At 44.0% G+C, this 18,706-nt stretch overlaps 1 protein-coding gene across 2 annotated transcripts in view; it reads right to left on the bottom strand.

Annotated features, from left to right (window-relative positions):
* The window catches only part of TCTN1 (tectonic family member 1), a 297,848-nt gene that overhangs the window by 238,760 nt on the left and 40,382 nt on the right, over positions 1–18,706 (bottom strand). For both annotated transcript variants that reach the window (XM_086943021.1, XM_086943020.1), the window contains exons 4-5: positions 10,658–10,797; positions 9,915–10,002 (exon numbers count right to left, since the gene is read on the bottom strand). In XM_086943021.1, coding sequence (XP_086799147.1) covers positions 9,915–10,002; positions 10,658–10,797 — 228 coding nt within the window. The remainder of the gene's footprint in view (positions 1–9,914; positions 10,003–10,657; positions 10,798–18,706) is intronic.

The following is an 18,706-nucleotide window of genomic DNA, read 5'->3' as shown; positions in this document are numbered from 1 at the left end:
TGTCTAATAAAGAACGTGTGCTTTTTCTCACAGATTTTGTAATCCTTGCACTTTTTAAAATTGCATTATAACGCCCCATGTTCAAACATGTCTGCCACACTGTGTTAGAAGAGCCCAACTTACAAACACTGGAGTCCTAACCCCCGTGCAAGGACTGAAAACAGACCACAGAGCTTCACAAGCTGGTGAATATTTGGCATTTCAGTGGCATGAACGCACTTCTAAATGTGTAAAACAGCGAATCCTTTTTTGAATTAAAAATAAAGCCCAGACTGACTCATGATCCTTAAGACTGAAGTGGACTACCTTTTATGATCATGTCCCCATTGCAAAATGCAGTCACTCGCAATAAGGGACACCAATGGCTGAAGCGGGCTGGTACCTTGCCCCATGCTGTATACTGTGGTGGGCGGAAACAAAAAGTGCATGGCACTAAAACGGACCAATCGATTAAGAGGACTGACTGATAGCCCTTGTATGCATGTATGTATGCAATGTTAAGGTGTTTTTAAAAAAACCAAAAATGGCTCGACTAATGTCACATTTAAAAATCCATTTGATTTGCAAAGGCTGCCAGTATCTAACCTTTGCTAATGCTATTTGTAATATTTCTTCCAGACCGACAGAGAGGCTTGCACAGACAGAGGCTTGCAAAGGCACACAGGAAGACTTGCACAGACAGATGCAATTGTAAAGATAAATAGATTTGCAGAGATAGATAAGCGTTGCAAAGATAGATAGATAGGGTTGCATAGGTTGTTGCAGCAGCTTGAGGTCACGGTGTTTAATTACGCCGATGACCTCCAGCTAATTTTCAACCTTTCCCACTCCTCCTCATCCTTCCAGAACGTTCAATCTGTCATGTTGTTCATCCAGGATTGGATGAACTGCAACCACCTCAAACTCAATCCGGACAAGACGGAACTAGTCTTGACCGGAGGTGGTTGTAGCCCTTGGTCCCCGTCCCACTGGCCTCTCTCACTTGGTGTCCCCCCACTCCCCGTTCCCAAAGTCAAAACTCTCGGAATCCTCCTTAATCCCTCACTTTCTGTCCACTCACAGGTTAGTTCTGTTGTTTCTTCTTGTTTTTTTTCCCTTAGAACTATTAGGAAGATTTCCCGTTTCTTTTCCCTCCCTGCCCTAAAGATTATAGTGATGGCAATGGTGCTTTCGCGCCTTGATTATGGTAACATTATCTACAATGGCGCGCCCGCCTATGCTATTCACCGTTTGCAACTAGTGCAGAACCAGGCTGCCCGCCTGATCCATGGCCTGCCTAAATTCCATCGTGCCACCCCTCTACTGCAGGCACTGCACTGGCTGCCGGTGAAAGAGCGAGCCTTGTTCAAGCTTGGCTGCCTCACCTTTCAGGCCAAAATGGGCACCGCTCCGGAGTTCATTTGCTCCGCCATTAAGCCTTATACACCGGGCAGAGAGCTTCGCTCCACCCACTTGGCACTTCTAACTGTCCCCCGATTTAAAAAGAAAAAGGCTGGCGGAACAAAATTTGCGGTTCTCGCTCCTGTGTTTTGGAACTCCCTTCCTGTGGAACTCCGCATGACACCCTCTTACACAGAGTTTCGGAAAAGCCTCAAAACCCTACTCTTCTCCCGAGCCTTTGCGGTCTAACTTCCTCTGCTCCTGCTGTCTCCTCGCAATCTAAAAAGCGCCATGAAACCGCGTGGTATAAGCGCGCTATATAAATGTTTTTAAATTCAAATTAAATTCAAATTGATGGACAGACATTCAGATAGGGTTGCAAAGGTAGATGGGCAGACAGACATACAGATCGAGTTGCAAAGATAGATGGATAGACAGATCGCACATACAAGGGCACTGAAAGCATACTAGAAAGTTATACTTCAATTAAACTATATAGCAGAATAGCATACAGGAGTGCTGTTAGAAATGCATTTGATTGAGTGCATACCAATTTTAAAAAATCACAACTTCATGAACACAGTTTCATTCAAATGGAATTTGGTATGCTGGGAATTAAAAGTTGTCTGAAAGAAAAGAAACACAAAGGCCACTGCAAAAGGAATTTACTACACCATTAGCAGGAGACAGAAATTGATAAAGCTGTAATGTGCCCAGTGATGCATATGGAAGTACTAGTAAAAAGTTTCCTGTTATCATATCAGACTCTAAACACAAAGGCAACACCGGAGCAATAAAGTAAAAACAAAAACACTGGCACTGAAGAGGAAGAGAGCTACCTACTGTGTGAATGTGCACCTTGTGAAAGAGCAATGTGAAGTTACCCAGTGGCTGAAGTGGGCTGACCTGCCCCATGCTGTAGTCAAATGGGAATGACACTCAAACAAAGCAACGGATGAAGACAGCTGGCTGAAAATCGCCTGATGTGAAAACATTACTTTTATGAAAATACAAAGTTAAACGGTTTGATCTTCATAGAGGTAGGTTTATGCATACTTCAATGGCACTAAACACGCGTTTTAATGATAATCCTTGCTTGAAGTAAGACCAGGAAGTGTATCAGATTCACCCTTACTGTAATTGTAGTAAGAAAAAGAAAGAAAGACTTCAGGGCAGGGGTTATTGTAACAAAATAGAGAAAGAGTACTTGAAGGATACACAGGGTCAGAGGTTGAAAGTGGCAATAGCTCTGGGTTATCACAGAAACAAATGACCTACTACAAAGACCAAGCAAACTAGATAACAAGAGGGATAAGAAAAGAAAAGAAAAACAGAAAAATTCAGTCGTGCAAAATCATGGGAGCACAAGAAGGTTGACATTCCCCTTTGCAACCACTGAGGCTCAGCTTTTTCATCTGTCCAAGTGGTTTTAGGACATTCTGAGCCACTAGGAACTGTTAGCCTTATAATGAATGCTGTATGGCAGCAACACAGATGCTTAGACGTTGTGGCTTCAGCTGCGGCATGTCACAGAGAAAAGAGCACCCAGCCACCAAGGCCTTGGAAAGCAAGCACATACCTTGCATTAAAAGGACAGAGCTAGTGGGGGCGGGCTCAACTGCCACTAATCTACGGGGATAGACCTTCAGCCCTGGTGTTGTCTGGGGCAAAAGCAGAGCAGCAGGAGGAAATGTACTAATGCACTGGGAAGCTTGCACAAGTGGAGAGGTTCACCTTGAATCCTAGGTCAGGACTGGAGGCTCGATTATAATTCTCTTTTCTTTACGTTGAATTTTCAGCAGCAAATCACATTCAACTAAATAAAATGTACATTACCCATGCACCAAAAACGTTGCGTCCCTTGCCTTAATCAAATCACTATAAGGCAACCAATATAAGTAAAGAAGATTCCATTTTGGGTCCTATTTCTTTGCTGCTTCGCAGCCAGATCAGTACATTTATACCCTTCTTGCTGAATTCCGCCTGGAAGCTGTTGGAACCATGTTTGGATTGTTTTTTACTTTTGGTGACTAGGTGGTTGCAAGCTAGAGACTTGTCATGTTCCAAAGAAGAGGACACACAATGAAGGCAGCTGTACGTATATGGATTGCCTTCTAGTTATTGGGGCATGCAAAGTGACCTATTTGGGTATATAGGTAATGTCGTTTTTGTTTGTTTAAATATGATTAACGGATGAAAATCTACAGTAAAGAAAAGACAAGTATAAATCTCGCCTCTGTGTCCTTAATAGAATTGAAAATTCTTGACACGTAAGCTAGAAAATGTTTCATCACAGCTTATGGTCCCACTGCCATTGTGGATCTGCCCATGTCTCTAACCCTCCTCACGGTTTGTTGAATCTGGCTTGTGCATGTGATAACTGGAGCTATGATATGGATTACCACCCGTCTGCCCCTAACCAGTGTGCAGAGTGTGACTGTACCTAGCCTTTATAAATACACAAAGAGTCCTTAATTTTTTTATCCATCTGAATTATGGGAATAGAGGAAGATTTAGCAAAGTCAGCTACTACAATACAAAGGCTGGAGAGCCAGAGAACTAAAAAAAGATGTGGCATTTTAAACTGAGCAGTAAAAAGTGTAGGGAAGAAGGACTTGTTAGACTTTTTAAGAATGGATGCCCAACTGTACTGTCTGGGCATCCCCCCCACAATGAGGAGTCAACCACCAAAGGGATATAAATACACTGAGCAAGTTTATACACTCACAAAATGATTTAGTTTTCAGAACAAAAGTCGTGGTGGAATGTATATACTCTACCCTTTGGCACTAAATGAAGGGTCCCTGACAAAGGAAGAACAGTGAAGGTGATTAGTGTTCTGTTGAACGCAATAAGAGGGTGCAGTAAGCAGCAACTACATTTTTGTATTTTTTGCAGGTTTCTCGTATAGCATAAACTTGGCCGAAAGGCATTTGAGCACTTTACAACAGAACAAGATAATGATACTTTTCTTTTCGCCCCTACCAAGACATTCATGACAGTAAGCAAACACTGTTAGAAACAATGGAAGACTGGGTCTGTTTATGGTAAAACTGAAGGTGGTCCACCAAGAGAGAAAATATTTAATCTTTCAAGTTGAAGTGGATGGAGCTTTCCTATATAGCTTCAACGGCAGAAAGAGGACATTTTTGGAATTTTCTGTGCCTATGGATTTAAGTTAAAGGACTTTTTTGATACCCGAGTGGTTTTCATGGCTAGAGGCAGCTTAATGGTCTGGTCCTGGCTGTGAGGAAAAGGTTTTCTGATGGGGAGGTGGCGCAAAGACTGTGGAAGTTGCCTCCCATTTATACTGTGTGCTGTTTTCCTGCATAATTCCGTGGCCCTCCTTCTCTCCATCTCTGAACATTTGCATCACATATAATGACTGAACTGGTCAAGATCAAAGTTTTTTTCAATATGGCTAAAATTGCTTCAGCATTTTAAAGATTGCCTAATGCCCGGGGACAATTTTCTGAGGGTACTTACCTTATCTAGTTGCTACTGTGGTGTGTTCTCTGCCAGTTCTTACAAAACTGCCATCATGCCAACTCCTTCCATAGCTTTGTCCCAACTCTTTACAGTGCCTAGCTGCATTTGTCATTTTATAATGTAAAGCTCCTGTAAAGCGCTCTGATACCAGATGTCTCGGGTCTAGTTTGTGCTATATAAAACAAAACAAAACATTCCTATTTGGCATGCAACACACTCCTATAATTCTCTTGCAAATTTATTTAGCCCTAGTGAGACACTATAGCGGATTTATCATCATCACTTTCAACTTATATCACTTCTGTTGTTGACCAACGAGCGATGTGTGCAACTACCAAACAAGCAGTGGCAATGCTAATAGGTCTCACATCTGCGAGAGTTAAAAGTATTGGCTTAGTAAACGACAATGTCTTTTACCTATGTGTTTTGTAGTGGAGTGGATGTATGTAGTGAGGAGTGCAATTATGTGGGTTGGATTGGAATGGTTAGTTGTGGAATTGTGTGGTGTGGAGTGGATTTGTGTAGTAGAATTATGTGGTATGGTGGATAGATAGGGATGAGAGTTTCACAAAATAGATAGACAGGAAGACAGAGAGGGCTAGGTAGTTTGTGCATGAAGTGATGAAAGAACTCTAGACAGAGAAGCAGAAAGGTTGTATGAGAAAGAGAAAGAAGGGGAGAGCAGGCGAGAGAAGGATAAAGAGGGAGCGCCTGTGTACACAGAAGACCCCCAAGAAGAGGAGGAGAGTGTGAAATTGAGGGACGGGAACCTCGAAAAGTCACAGGAAAGAAACTGTGCCTGAAGAGCTTAAGTCAAACACATGAGAGGTGGAAAAAGTGCATGAGAGAGCAAGAGACAGTACGAGATAGAGAGGGACTAGTTGCTCTTCCCAAAGAATCCTTTTTAACCTTCAAGTAAGGCAGGTGTTTGAAGAGGCAATGACCACCCACCAGCTGACAGTAGGGCACAGAGGATGGGCACCGGACGGACAGAGATTAAGACGGACTGGCGATAAACTATGGTAAAGGTTTGAAAAATACAATTAGGAAAGGATAGGAAGAGGAAAGGCATGGAGGAGAAAAAAGATGGCACAAGTGAGTAGAAGTCAAAGAAAAAAATCTATGAGGTCTGACACGGGAAGGCATGTGAGGCACGTCAAAAGTGTTTGGTGGCGGGTTTTGGTCAGTGTTGTAGTCTAGTGTGGCCAGAGCTGTAGTATTCAGAGCTGGACACAGAATATTGACCAAGATACGGCACTCTTGCGATCACTACAGGCATCAGCTGCAGATGAGCACAAATATGAGGAGCCCAGCATGCTACTCTCTACGAAGCAGCAACAGAAAGGGGTATTTTCTGGGAAAGGGGTGGGTTTTATCAGTGATGAAAGGGAAGACCTACAAGGAGGAGTGGGCAAGAGACTGACGTAACATACAGAAAAAACACAGACAAGTTAATCACAAATAGGAAAAGTAGACCTGTGTTCACCAAGTATCAAAAAGAAGTATGGCCCTCAAAATTTCTGGCCTCCAATCAACTTTTTATTTCTAATTCGCTTACATGAAAACTTTTGTTTTCTTAATCAATTGCACAATTATTGTTACAGACTGTTTAAAAAAAACACCTTTTTATAGTATTATGAGAACATATTGTGAGTTAAAAAGGAAACCATTAGGCTGCAGTGAATGGATGCATTCTCGTAATTTAAAAACAATTGATGGGAAAAGTTTAACAATGCGTAATGAGATTAAGATGACATGTCTATCTGTGAAGTACACATTCAGCCCTTGGGGCATGTAGGCACTGAATAGGAACTGTTATTGTAGCCCAACTCAACTGTACTCATTTCATTTCATTGATCTATAATGGTGAAGGATGGAGTGGACCTGCAGGGATTTGAACCAATGCTCAGGAGGGCATAAAGTACAGTGGCATGGATGCAGTAGCCCACTGACAAGCTAAATGGAGCTAAAATAATAATTAAAACAATTATTAAGAATAAACATTATGTGGGTAGGTAGAAGTCAACCACCAATCCCACTCCTTGGTCACCTATAGTCCTCCATAACCCCATATTTGAATTAGAGTAGTTTCTAGGAGCTACCTAAAAATACAACAGACGTCTGTCAGAGGTTGGAATGTCCCGACCTACCCACATCTGAGTTACATATGATTTTTGCTCAGACTCCACCATTCAGATGTAAGGTTTTATCCCACAAAACACAGACCTAAAAAGAAAATCATTCACACACAACCATTAACACATAACTCTTAACCAAACCACTCTCCGCATCAGTCACATAACATCAGCCGGTTGTAAACTGTTACAAGCTCGTTTCAACACCGATATGACTGCTATGGTAAAGAATGTGTTGTGTCTGTCTTTGGGACAGTGTGTGCCTTTAAGAAGGGAGAGTGGTCACAGTGGGGAGCAGGAAATTGGAGTTACAGCATTTTATGTCCTACTCAGTGTGTGCTCCGCTCCACTCCCCCTCCCTGTTGTTTGCACTGAGTTGACTCGCTGAAAACGGAGGGATGAAATGCATACACTTGGCAGAGGCCCAGGGAGGAGTGTCCTGTCTCTCGTCGCAGAGCACACAGACGTCAGGCAGAACCCCACGTGGTCCTGCCTCATTAACAAAACATATTTACAACAAGGGGTGGTGAGGGACAGAGTCTCTGAATTAAGCAGAAAGCTCTCACCCAGTCAAGAGATCAGGGCTAGATCCAACACCGTTTTTTAGCTCACTGCACCATCCCAGTTTCAGAACCTGGCTGTATGCAAATTAGTCTGTTCCTGTCCCAGTGCATGATGGGAACAGGGCAAACCAATCTACAAAAGCCAATTCTTACACTGGGAAGGAAACAAGCTCCCGGGGACCGGTTTCTGGCATTACAGCCGTCTTCGGCCCGGTTTGCTTGAATCCTGATGGTGCAATGAGCAAGGGTCTCACATCTGAGAATACCCTTCCACGCTTAGGGTGGACAAAAATATTTACAACAAGGGGTGGTGAGGGACAGAGTCTCTGAATTAAGCAGAAAGCTCTCACCCAGTCAAGAGATCAGGGCTAGATCCAACACCGTTTTTTAGCTCACTGCACCATCCCAGTTTCAGAACCTGGCTGTATGCAAATTAGTCTGTTCCTGTCCCAGTGCATGATGGGAACAGGGCAAACCAATCTACAAAAGCCAATTCTTACACTGGGAAGGAAACAAGCTCCCGGGGACCGGTTTCTGGCATTACAGCCGTCTTCGGCCCGGTTTGCTTGAATCCTGATGGTGCAATGAGCAAGGGTCTCACATCTGAGAATACCCTTCCACGCTTAGGGTGGACAAAAATATTTACAACAAGGGGTGGTGAGGGACAGAGTCTCTGAATTAAGCAGAAAGCTCTCACCCAGTCAAGAGATCAGGGCTAGATCCAACACCGTTTTTTAGCTCACTGCACCATCCCAGTTTCAGAACCTGGCTGTATGCAAATTAGTCTGTTCCTGTCCCAGTGCATGATGGGAACAGGGCAAACCAATCTACAAAAGCCAATTCTTACACTGGGAAGGAAACAAGCTCCCGGGGACCGGTTTCTGGCATTACAGCCGTCTTCGGCCCGGTTTGCTTGAATCCTGATGGTGCAATGAGCAAGGGTCTCACATCTGAGAATACCCTTCCACGCTTAGGGTGGACAAAAATATTTACAACAAGGGGTGGTGAGGGACAGAGTCTCTGAATTAAGCAGAAAGCTCTCACCCAGTCAAGAGATCAGGGCTAGATCCAACACCGTTTTTTAGCTCCCCCTTTTTGTAAATCGTTTTTGGCCACTATAGGTGTGGCAGGGTATACTCAGACATGAGTCCCTTTCTCACTGCTCCATCAGGATTCAAGCAAGCCGGGCCGAAGAAGGCTGAAATGCCAGAAACCGGTCCCCGGTAGCTTGTCTCCTTTCTGGTGAAGAATTGGCTTGGTAGTTTAGTCTGCCCTGTTCCCATGATGCACTGGGCCAGGGACAGACTGATTTGCATATAGCCAGATTCTGAGCTGGGATGGGGCAGTGAGATAAATAACGGTGATGGATCAAGCCCTGATCTTTGGACTGGGTAAGAGTGGTCTGTTTAACTCAGACACTCTGTTCATCACCACCCCCTTTTTGTAAATCATTAACAAAACAAGCAGCATGCAACCCAGCAGAACGAGACAGGGCTTTGAGTGGAGCTTTAATTTGCAAGACGTTGCTCTGAATATTTATTAAAACTGAGCTTGATGGACAAAAGGGTAAATTCAGTCTCCGGGAGCAGTTGTGCTGCTCAAACAGGAGCTGCGCGCGCTGATCTAACAAAAGCTACGTGGGATACAAAAGCATTTAATTTTAAAAAGTATGTTTACACATGCATACATGCAAGGATAAGACATGATGCGGGGGAGTTGAGACGGCAAGCTGTGACCTGGGAGGGGTGGTGGGGGCAGGCAGACATAAACAGTAAACACAGCAGGTGGAAGGGGATGGCATCGCGAGAAGTGTCAAAAGAAAAAGCTGTGCGCCGCAACTAACTAAATGAACTGAAGTGAACTGATCCATGTAAGAGGGTCATTCTCCAGAGCAGGAGCAAAACATTTAAAAGGCAGGACAAATGGAAAGCATTTACCGTACCAATGAAGCCAAAGGAATTTTAAAATGCAGGCCAAGGTACAAATGAAAGCGATGGGCAGGGTTAAAGGCCACAGAAGTAGATACAAAATGTCGAGAGACAGCGCATGTGCGCCCTCTAGGCTCGACCTAAACAGCTGTGTCTTTAGTCCTTTCCTGAAACCTGGATGCTCACCATACAGCTCAGATGTTCTGAGATCTTGTTACACAGCCTGGTTTCCTGACTTGAAAATGCTCTGGCTCCTACTACAATTGGCAGACTTTTGTAAAGTCCAAGTGATTTTAGAAAATATCAGTGCATTTTAAACCAATTTTGGGAAATTTGCTTCCGCTTGAGGGTCTATGTTCAACAATTCCCAGTATAAAAGTAGTTCAAACAAGCTCAAAATCAGGTCTCAAAATTCTTACCTGCAGGATTTTGATCTGTGCACTGAGATGATATTAAGGAAGTCGGAAATGCGAGGAAAGACTCAGATGTCTGAATTGGGGTCCCATACTGACAAAAAAGTGTAGAGTTTTTAGACATTTTCACAAAATAGAAAAAGAAAGTTAAAAGATGTTAGCTTTAAAATTTTGAACAAAACATTATTTACATTTTGAATTTTGGGGAGCTAAATTCATTTAGTGGTCTTCAGGCCTCGTGATATCTATTTCAAAAAGGTCACCCTGCAGCAGGCATATATATTGTACATAAAATCACAGATGTAGGTCTCATGAACTGTTTCATGGTAAAAACAAATTGGCATTCACACGAACAAATTAGATTCTGGTTTCAAAGAGGCCAACTCTAGTAAGCAAGGAGGTGAACTAATCGGGTGTTTAAGAATACCCAATAAGAACAAACAAGAAACAAATTTGCACGTGGCCCTTCTAAACGTATTTGTTGTAAATGTATCTTATGTATTAGTTCATGAGTCTGGCAGCAGATCAAATGACATTGGCTGAGCAGAAATTAACAGTGCCATAATCCCAGCAAGAAAATCTGCCTTTCTATCTATCGTTAAGCAAGAGTACGAGGATCTGAGCAGTTCAGGTGTATTGAGGCTGGCGGAGTTTAAGAAGTGAGGGATGCTTCTCAGTGTGACATTCTTCTGTGATCAGGAAATAGTGTTAGCAGAACAAAAACAATCAAAGTATTAAAAGACGTTTACCTCGTATTTACCAGTTCCACTTGTTTGACTTAATGTGCTTCTTGATGGGGTGAAAGAATTTGCACCAAACTTAAGCACCAAACTATCAAAATTACTCTCCGTTGGTATTTCAGGATTACTGAATGTCAGTGCAGGTCCATCTGAAAAAGAAATGTAAACATTTTGTTTCAGTACTTTGTTGCCTTGCATTGTGTTTGATTATTATTGAGGGAGTGCTATGGTGCATCATTCTCTATGATGTTCTCAGATGAGGACTGAATATTAAATGACCACATATTTTACCACAATTTTCAATGAAATAATCCACTGTATCTACAATATGCATCATGACCCTTACTCCGACTGACCAATTACTTAGTATGAAGTTGTACTCACAGTACTGCACTGTGCCTCCTGCACAAATTTTGTTTGGTTTTATGATGCAAAATTTAGCAGGGAAAATGTTGGGTATGTGTAGTAATTTGCTTGTAATCCAGATCCAGAAGAAAACGGGAGTTTGCACCAAACTCGGAATTACCGGTTTCATCAGGCTCAGGCCGAAACACCTAAATTATGAGCATGGCACAGTCAGTGACATATTATTAAGTACATGGTACATGACTAAGCATGCTGCTGCAGTGGGATAACTTATTAAATAGTACACGCCCAAGAAACTGACTGGAGAGACAATGCAGTGTGACGGATTGGTTACGATCAAGCATTTCATTCAAGTTGAAAAAGCCCGCCGATGTCCACATTCACCTTCAATGTAGACAAACTGATGACTCCATAAAGATGTGCATACTGGAGTACAGGTCACTTGGAAAGTCTTGCAACAGTTTCCAGGTCCACCAGGTATCCAGAGATCACAAGGATGACTTCCACTACTTTCAATGTTCTGAATAAAGGCATACATGCACGAGACGTCTAAGAGTGTCCTCAGTCCACTGTGCTAAAATGGACGTTTTAGGATTGTCTTCCAAGAAGCACTAGATCTGAAGACATGCCACTCTAATGGGAAGATGTCAGTAAACAAACAATGGCAAAGCAAAGTGGTCTGATTTGTATGCAATAATGGACACAAAGACAGACATACATAATTGATCCTTGAATGAGATAGTACGTTAAAGGTAGACAGGTTGGCTTTGCCAATCCACACCCCCTTTCAATAGAAATGGGATTTAGATTGCTGTACAGACCCAATTCAGGTACTTCACTCAAATCTAAGGGTACCTTTGCAAGGCACCATGGGTATGTAAATATCAAGCTGTGACGGATAATGCACCTTGCCATTCGTAGGGAAGTAGTCTGAATAATATACATAAATACGTTCCCTGACATTAATAATTAGTCCTAGATAACATTTACAAAAATATCATCCAATTCAGTGTAGTTTTTCATTATTAACTTGAATGGTGTGATATGTTTATTGATGCTTCACCGGGTGTAGAGAGCGGGTAGGAAGTAGGTGAGAGCTCCCAGCGAAAGAAGAGGAGGGATTGGTAAGTAGAGGTTTTGGTATTATTAGGTAGCTCAATAATATAGAGAATACCCTTGTGTTCAGTGGGTCGAGTTGGTTTGGCCCATGACATGAGCAACTCCTATAGGTACCAGAGGAGGGGCTAGCACACCATTACCACTGTGTCGGCCTGCTACTGCTCACCATAGCACTGCAGGCCTAGACCTAACATTTTGGCAACGAGAGCTGTGTAACACTCATTAAAGCAGCAAAGCGGCATGCCAGGGAGCCTGCTGGTGTCCTCTGAGCATGATCACCAGGGCAGAGTTAGGCCGTGTAGCTGTGTGCTTGGAGGCTCCACAGGTGACCCCCAACGTGTACCGCAGCTCAAGAGATGAGACATGCGTACCATAAGGAGAAGCATGGTGCTGTCTGCACCCAAGTGCTGTGTGATCTTCGCGCGGCGAGGGCAAACCTGAAGACCGTGCACACCCGCTCAAGTTCAGTTGCAGTGCGACACACACTCCTACACAACAGAGGAAGGTCAGACGCCGCTGTAGCAGGCAAAATCAGTCTTGGAAGACTGCCAGGAGCCACTGCTCCTTGACGAGTTAAGACACAATAAGGAAGGCAAGAGACCGGGGAGGGGATATACCCATGACAGTCATACAGAGCACCTAGCTGAAACAAAGACAAAGTAAGTTAGAGGGTCTCTGAGCAGACAACATCTCAGAGCTAGAGGAAGGAAGAAAACAAATAGTGTCACAGGTATGTATCCCAAAGGAGCCCGAAATGAGAAAACAGTCTGGTCACAAAATAACACGAGAGCCAACATCCCTTCCCTGGAACCATTCGTCATGGCTGGCCTCCAAATCCGCGCAAGCCCCATAGCTTAAGCTCTGGATTGAGCAGCAGAACATGCTCTTTGCAGCCATTAGTGTTTGAAGTTGCTGAAGATAGCTACTAGTCCGCTTAAAAGGGGCAGATATTTACAAACTGTCCCAAACACTGCAAGAGGCAGGCCCACCCCACACGTACGCCACCATCGTCAACGCCCTTTATGCGCATTTTGCATCAATAGCCAATCCAGACAATGAGAGATTTGTGCTGCGGCAAACTATCAGCAATGCCCAGAGGAATCCACTGACTCTTTCTATGCCCACCTTAAAGAACTGGCCAGCACCCCTTGGGAGATGAAAATGAGAAGATAAGGGCTCATATTCTCCAAAAGTGTGCTTCAGCAAAGCCAAGAGTCTAAATACTACAAGACTCCAAATCACTGCAGTACATACGGTCCAAAGACCTCTCAGAGGCCCAAGTGTCTCATGAGGAGGCAGCACTGAACAGACCCAAGAAGAGTGAGCCCATGTTTCTACATGGAACAAGGACAATTTTGAAAAAGAAGGGAAAGACGTCAAAAAGTCCTAAGGCCCAGTGAGCGATGCACAGGAACATTCCCATGTCCTCAAGAATACCCAGCCACAGGCAATAAGCGTGCAGCCTGTGGGAAGGCCAATCACGAAGGTTTAACGATCATCCAGCCAAGCCCCTGTGTCAGGAAAGCTATCTGTAAGAGCGGTGGCTCCTGCGGAACCGAAGTGGGAGGCAAAAGATATGGACATGGATGAACTAGACAAAACGGTGCCATCCATCATATCCTGCACCAACAACAAGTTTCCGGGTAAGAATCAGGTCAAGAGGTGAGCTAGTGCCATAAGCCGATGGGTGCCTGCTCTATGAGGGCACCAGTTGGTGATTGTTCAGAGTTCAGGGCTCTGGATCATCTAGCTGGTGCATGGGGCTTATCAAGGCGTGGTGAGGACGACAAGCCGGCTGCACAAGAAGGTGTGGTTCCCTTTGTTAGATGAAGGAGTAGAACAAGTAATCAGAGATTGTGTGATGTGCCAGGTGGCCAGAGTGGCTAGTCCGCCCGCTACTGTGATCACACAAGACATTCCCCAGCACCCGTGGGTAAGAGCCAAAGCTGATTTTGGAAGACTTTCGGACAGGAGGTAATTGCTGGTGGCCATACACAAATTTTTCAAAATACCTTGAGGTATGGGTAATTGCTAGCAACGCCTCAAGGAAATTATCCCAAAACTCGAGAAGATACTACCTACCTATGAGATTGTAAAAGAGCTACGTATAGACAATGGGCCTCCATTTCATGGCCATAAACTGGCAGAATACCTGGGTATCAAGCATTTGAGGGTCACTCCGAGATGGCCACAGGCCAACAGAGAGATGGAGCGGTTCATGAGGACCCTCAACAAGACAATTTGCATCATCCATGCCGATCACCACCATCTGGAGTGGGCTTTGTGTTCTTTAGTTAGGGAATACCGGCTGACTCCACATGGTACTCTCTAGCCAGCTATACAAGGGTTGTCTCATGCAAAACACTGTCCCACATTAATTTGTGGGTTCCCAGGGATTTGGACGGGGCTGCTGTGACGGCCCGCAGAAAGCAGTGCAATGATGCAATGAGTCGCCAGCAACAAACGAGGGCTGTGACTGTGCAAGTAGAGGACTTGGTGTTGGTGAGAGATCACAATCCTGGGAGTAAGTTGAGGTTGCCTTTGAACCTGACCTTTGGAGAGTCGTTAGATTACAGGAACCAAAATAACTACCCGTCATGGTGGCGAGTTACTAACTTACACTGTGTCTCAGTTTAAGAGGTGGGGAGAACAGGCCCCAATGACTGGTGCTGTTAGAGTACCCTCCAAGACGGAAGTGGATGATATTAATGTTCAGTATAGCCCGCTGCTCCCTGGGATGAGCCCGGTGCCAGTGTGACTAGTTCTGGATTGGAACCATATGCTCAGGAACAGCCTGAGGAAGTACAAATTGGGTCAGTCAGCAGCCCCTTCTGTCCCACAAGGTGGACAGACCTCCCACTATCACCTTAGGGCACATCTCAAGCCCTCTACCACAAATGAAGTCTTTGTGAAGATGTAATTGTTAGTCGACTGTTGGCGCACTTTCTGGTCACTCGTGGGTGTGTTGGTATTGTATTTTTGGGAGGAATGTTAAGTAAGGGCTATGGAAATATTGGGTAGCCCAATAATCTAGGTAATACCCCTATGTTCAGAGGACCTTGTTGGTTTGACCCTTGATGTTTGAGACTTCTATAAATAGTAGAGGAGGAGTAATGAGTAATGATGGATAATAAGAGGTTAACATGCGGACCATCCTGTTATTGTTCACTCCACAGCACAGGCCTCCACACAAGTAGGATGGGTAGTGAGAAGCATTAGAAAGTTGAATGAGGCGGGCAGAGGGAATGGGAAAATCAGAGGCCAAAAGGCCCTACAAAAAATGAGGGAAGTGCACATGGCAGGGAGGGGAGAGAAGTATGCAGGGATGAAGATGGGAGAAGCAAAGGGGCAGTGTCGAAGAGGACAGGGAGGAGGATGTTCAGGAGGGGAGAGCTCCAGGCACTGAAGGAAGAGAAGTTGTGGATGGAAAGGTGGCACAGCAGAGAAAATACTCCCAGCAGTGAAGCGAGAGCTCATAGTGTGGAGGGAAGAGGAGGATGGAGGGCAGGGATACAGGAAAGAGCAGCAGGGAAGTACAGGGAGAGATGCTGTATGGCTCCTTGTGAGAAGGGGAGAGGAGACAGGGCGGGGAGGGCACGTGCAGCATAGCAGAGTAACAAGGAAAAAGCTACTAAACTGCTCCTGGCAGCAAGAGGAGAGCTCCTGACAGGAAAGGAGGAGGAGAGAGCATCAGATCTTGGCACGATAAAACCAACAAAGAGGAGGGAAGGAGGTTGTGGTAGTTTCTGTTTGGGACATGAGATAATAAAGATTCTGCCTTAGTCTTGACACTCTTGCTTAGCAAAGGCAGAATGCAATGGAACAGCCTTATAAATAGGTCAGACTCTCACTCCAGTCCTACAAAAACATTTAAATGAAGGCTGCCGGAGGGGGGAATAGAAGGATTGCCTTTTTATTATGCAATGCATGTGTGACATCGATGAAGGTATGCATGATGATCGAGCATTATTTTTAGATGTAAAATAAGCCGTTGGACGTTGCAACCCAAGTACTCCTTAGGTAGTGAAATGACAAACCAAACATACTCAACAGCATGAGGTGAGAGTTATGCTTCTGTGAGTGGGACCAGAAGCCCACTTTATTTATATTTTTCTAAATTAATAATAAAACATGTACATGAGAGCTAAGCTGTCTGTAGCCAGACTTAAAACACCTAATTATGTATTTATATTAATTAACCCTTCACTTTCTCTTAATGACCTTCTAAGTGTCTTTTCCAGCACTTTTCTGATTTCTGAAACCAATTACCGTCTCCGCTTGATGAATACGTGATACATGAATGTTTGAAAGTCCCTCAGAAACAGTAGAGAGGGAGTGTTCCCCATAGTGGCAACATGCTTGAAACTCCTCTAAGAACTGCAGGCTTTTTCTTCTTTGATAAGTGTTCTCCTTTGGAGCGTACTTCAACTCACTAAATGTTTGGACTGAACTTCAAAATATTTCCAGAAAGCCCTGCAGGAGCTAGGATTCAGAAACTGTGAATTTATAATTTTCTAAAGAAGACAATAAGGCACTTAGGCCACACATCATTGTGCAGTCTGTCATCAAAAGTACAATATATTGGGATTTAACTTTTGAAATGAAATGTCTGGAATTGCAGTACTCAAAACTAATAGTCCAAAGCTGGTCAATGATAATAGAATGGATTTATATCAGTGGATGCCATACTGCACCTGATGAAGGCACTCAACAAATTGTGATTTGAAAACATCCTAGGGTAACTACTTCTACATATCTGCTTCTATTACCAAATGAGATACACGTTTATTGTTATGAACAAACCAGGGTGGGTTCAGAATAATATTGGCTACACACTGAAAATACAATATCCACAATGTCATCACATAGTTGGGGCATGATTAACAAAAACGTATTACTGTAAAAGAGTGCTACTAATGACATGGGTCTTGGCTGTGGTCTCCAAATGAGTAACCGCCTTACTGTACACCTTTACTTCAGTTAACAACTATCTCAATTTCCCTCAACCATCATGGACCCATCCTCCTGGATAAACTGACCATTACAGAAGACTGCTGATCTCGGCGTTAAGGGAAGAATAAAATCATCAAGGTCGGGAACTAAGAAATGTGTTACTTACCTGTACCTGCAGTTATCCAGTATTGGTATCTTTCATAGATTCACATGTCTGAATCATTCCCCGTCGTCGGGGTGGGAGTCCCCGGTATATAAAATAGTAATGTGCTAAAGACATATATATATATATATATACTAATAGGCCAGAGGCCTCACATTAGTAACCTATCTGAGTCCTTTTGTAAAAAAGGACCAAACTTTGGCCAGGAGCCAATCAGCTACTACCACCCTCTAGAACCTTCCTGGAAGGAGCCCTAGTCCCTCAGATTTTCGTAAGCACCGTGCTAAGTAGTACCTACTGAGAGAACCAAGGTGAGCCCTTCCAGGGGAGGCGGGTGGGTTGCATGTGAATCTATGAAAGATACCAATACTGGATAACTGCAGTTACAGGTAAGTAACGCATTTCTTATCCAGTATTATGGGTATCTTTCATAGATTCACATGCCTGAATCAGAGTAGCGAGTAGTAGGCAGCACATTTCGCATAATATAGTGTGTAAGACACCTGATAATAACTTATCAATAGTGCAACAAAAGAAACTGCAAACAGTAGCAAGATAAGAAATGTGCAATCAGTGAAATTGGAAAGGTGGGATGAAAGGAAGAAGGCTCACTTCTAATGGAATAGATGACGGAGCACCGCCTGTCCACTGCTGCATCCTTCATAAGTTCAGAATCCAAGCAGTAGTGCTTGGTGAACGTATGTGGTGTTTTCCATGTCGCCGCTCTGCAAATGTCGACAATGGGCACCCCAGAAAAGAGCGCCATGGAGGTGGAAACCGCTCTAGTGGAATGAGCCCGAACCTTGGCTGGCAGAGGATGACCCGCTTGTTGGTGGCAGAAGGCGATAGCTGCAGAGATCCATCTTGAAATGCTCTGCTTTGTCAATGGTAGGCCCTTCCTGGGCCTGCTGAAGGCAATAAATAGTTGGTTGGATTTGCGAAATTGTTCTGTTCTATGAAGGTAGAATTTTAGACATCTCTTCAGATCTAAGGAATGTAGAGATCTTTCTCCTGTAGAGGATTGATCAGGGAAGAAAGATCTCAGGACAATAGGTTCGTTCAAATGAAAAGCAGACGGAACCTTTGGTATGAATTTGGGGTTAGTCCGTAGAATACAGAAAGCCTGTAGCTCGCTCAACCTCCTTACTGACGTGAGAGCCAGCAAGAGAGCTGTTTTCCATGACAAGTATTTGAGATCCGCTTTATGTATCGGCTCGAAGGGGTGCTTCATCAACTGCGCCAGGACAAGATTGAGCTGCCATGTAGGTGGTAAAGGTCTCACTGGAGGATAAGTCTTGAATAAGCCTTTTAGAAACTGCTTGATCAGTCTATTGGACCATAGAGAAGCACCAGACGAAGAGCGTCTGAATCGAGATATGGCAGCCAGGTGGACTTTGATTGAGGCGTGTGCCAGTCCCGAGTTGGCTAGGTGAAGCAGGTAGGGCAGCAGTTGTGCC

The sequence above is a fragment of the Lissotriton vulgaris genome, chromosome 11, assembly GCF_964263255.1.
Source record: "Lissotriton vulgaris chromosome 11, aLisVul1.2, whole genome shotgun sequence".
NCBI lineage: Eukaryota > Metazoa > Chordata > Amphibia > Caudata > Salamandridae > Lissotriton > Lissotriton vulgaris.
The sequence above is the reverse complement of the archived record's forward strand: the minus strand, read 5'-3'. Positions and strand labels throughout refer to the sequence as shown.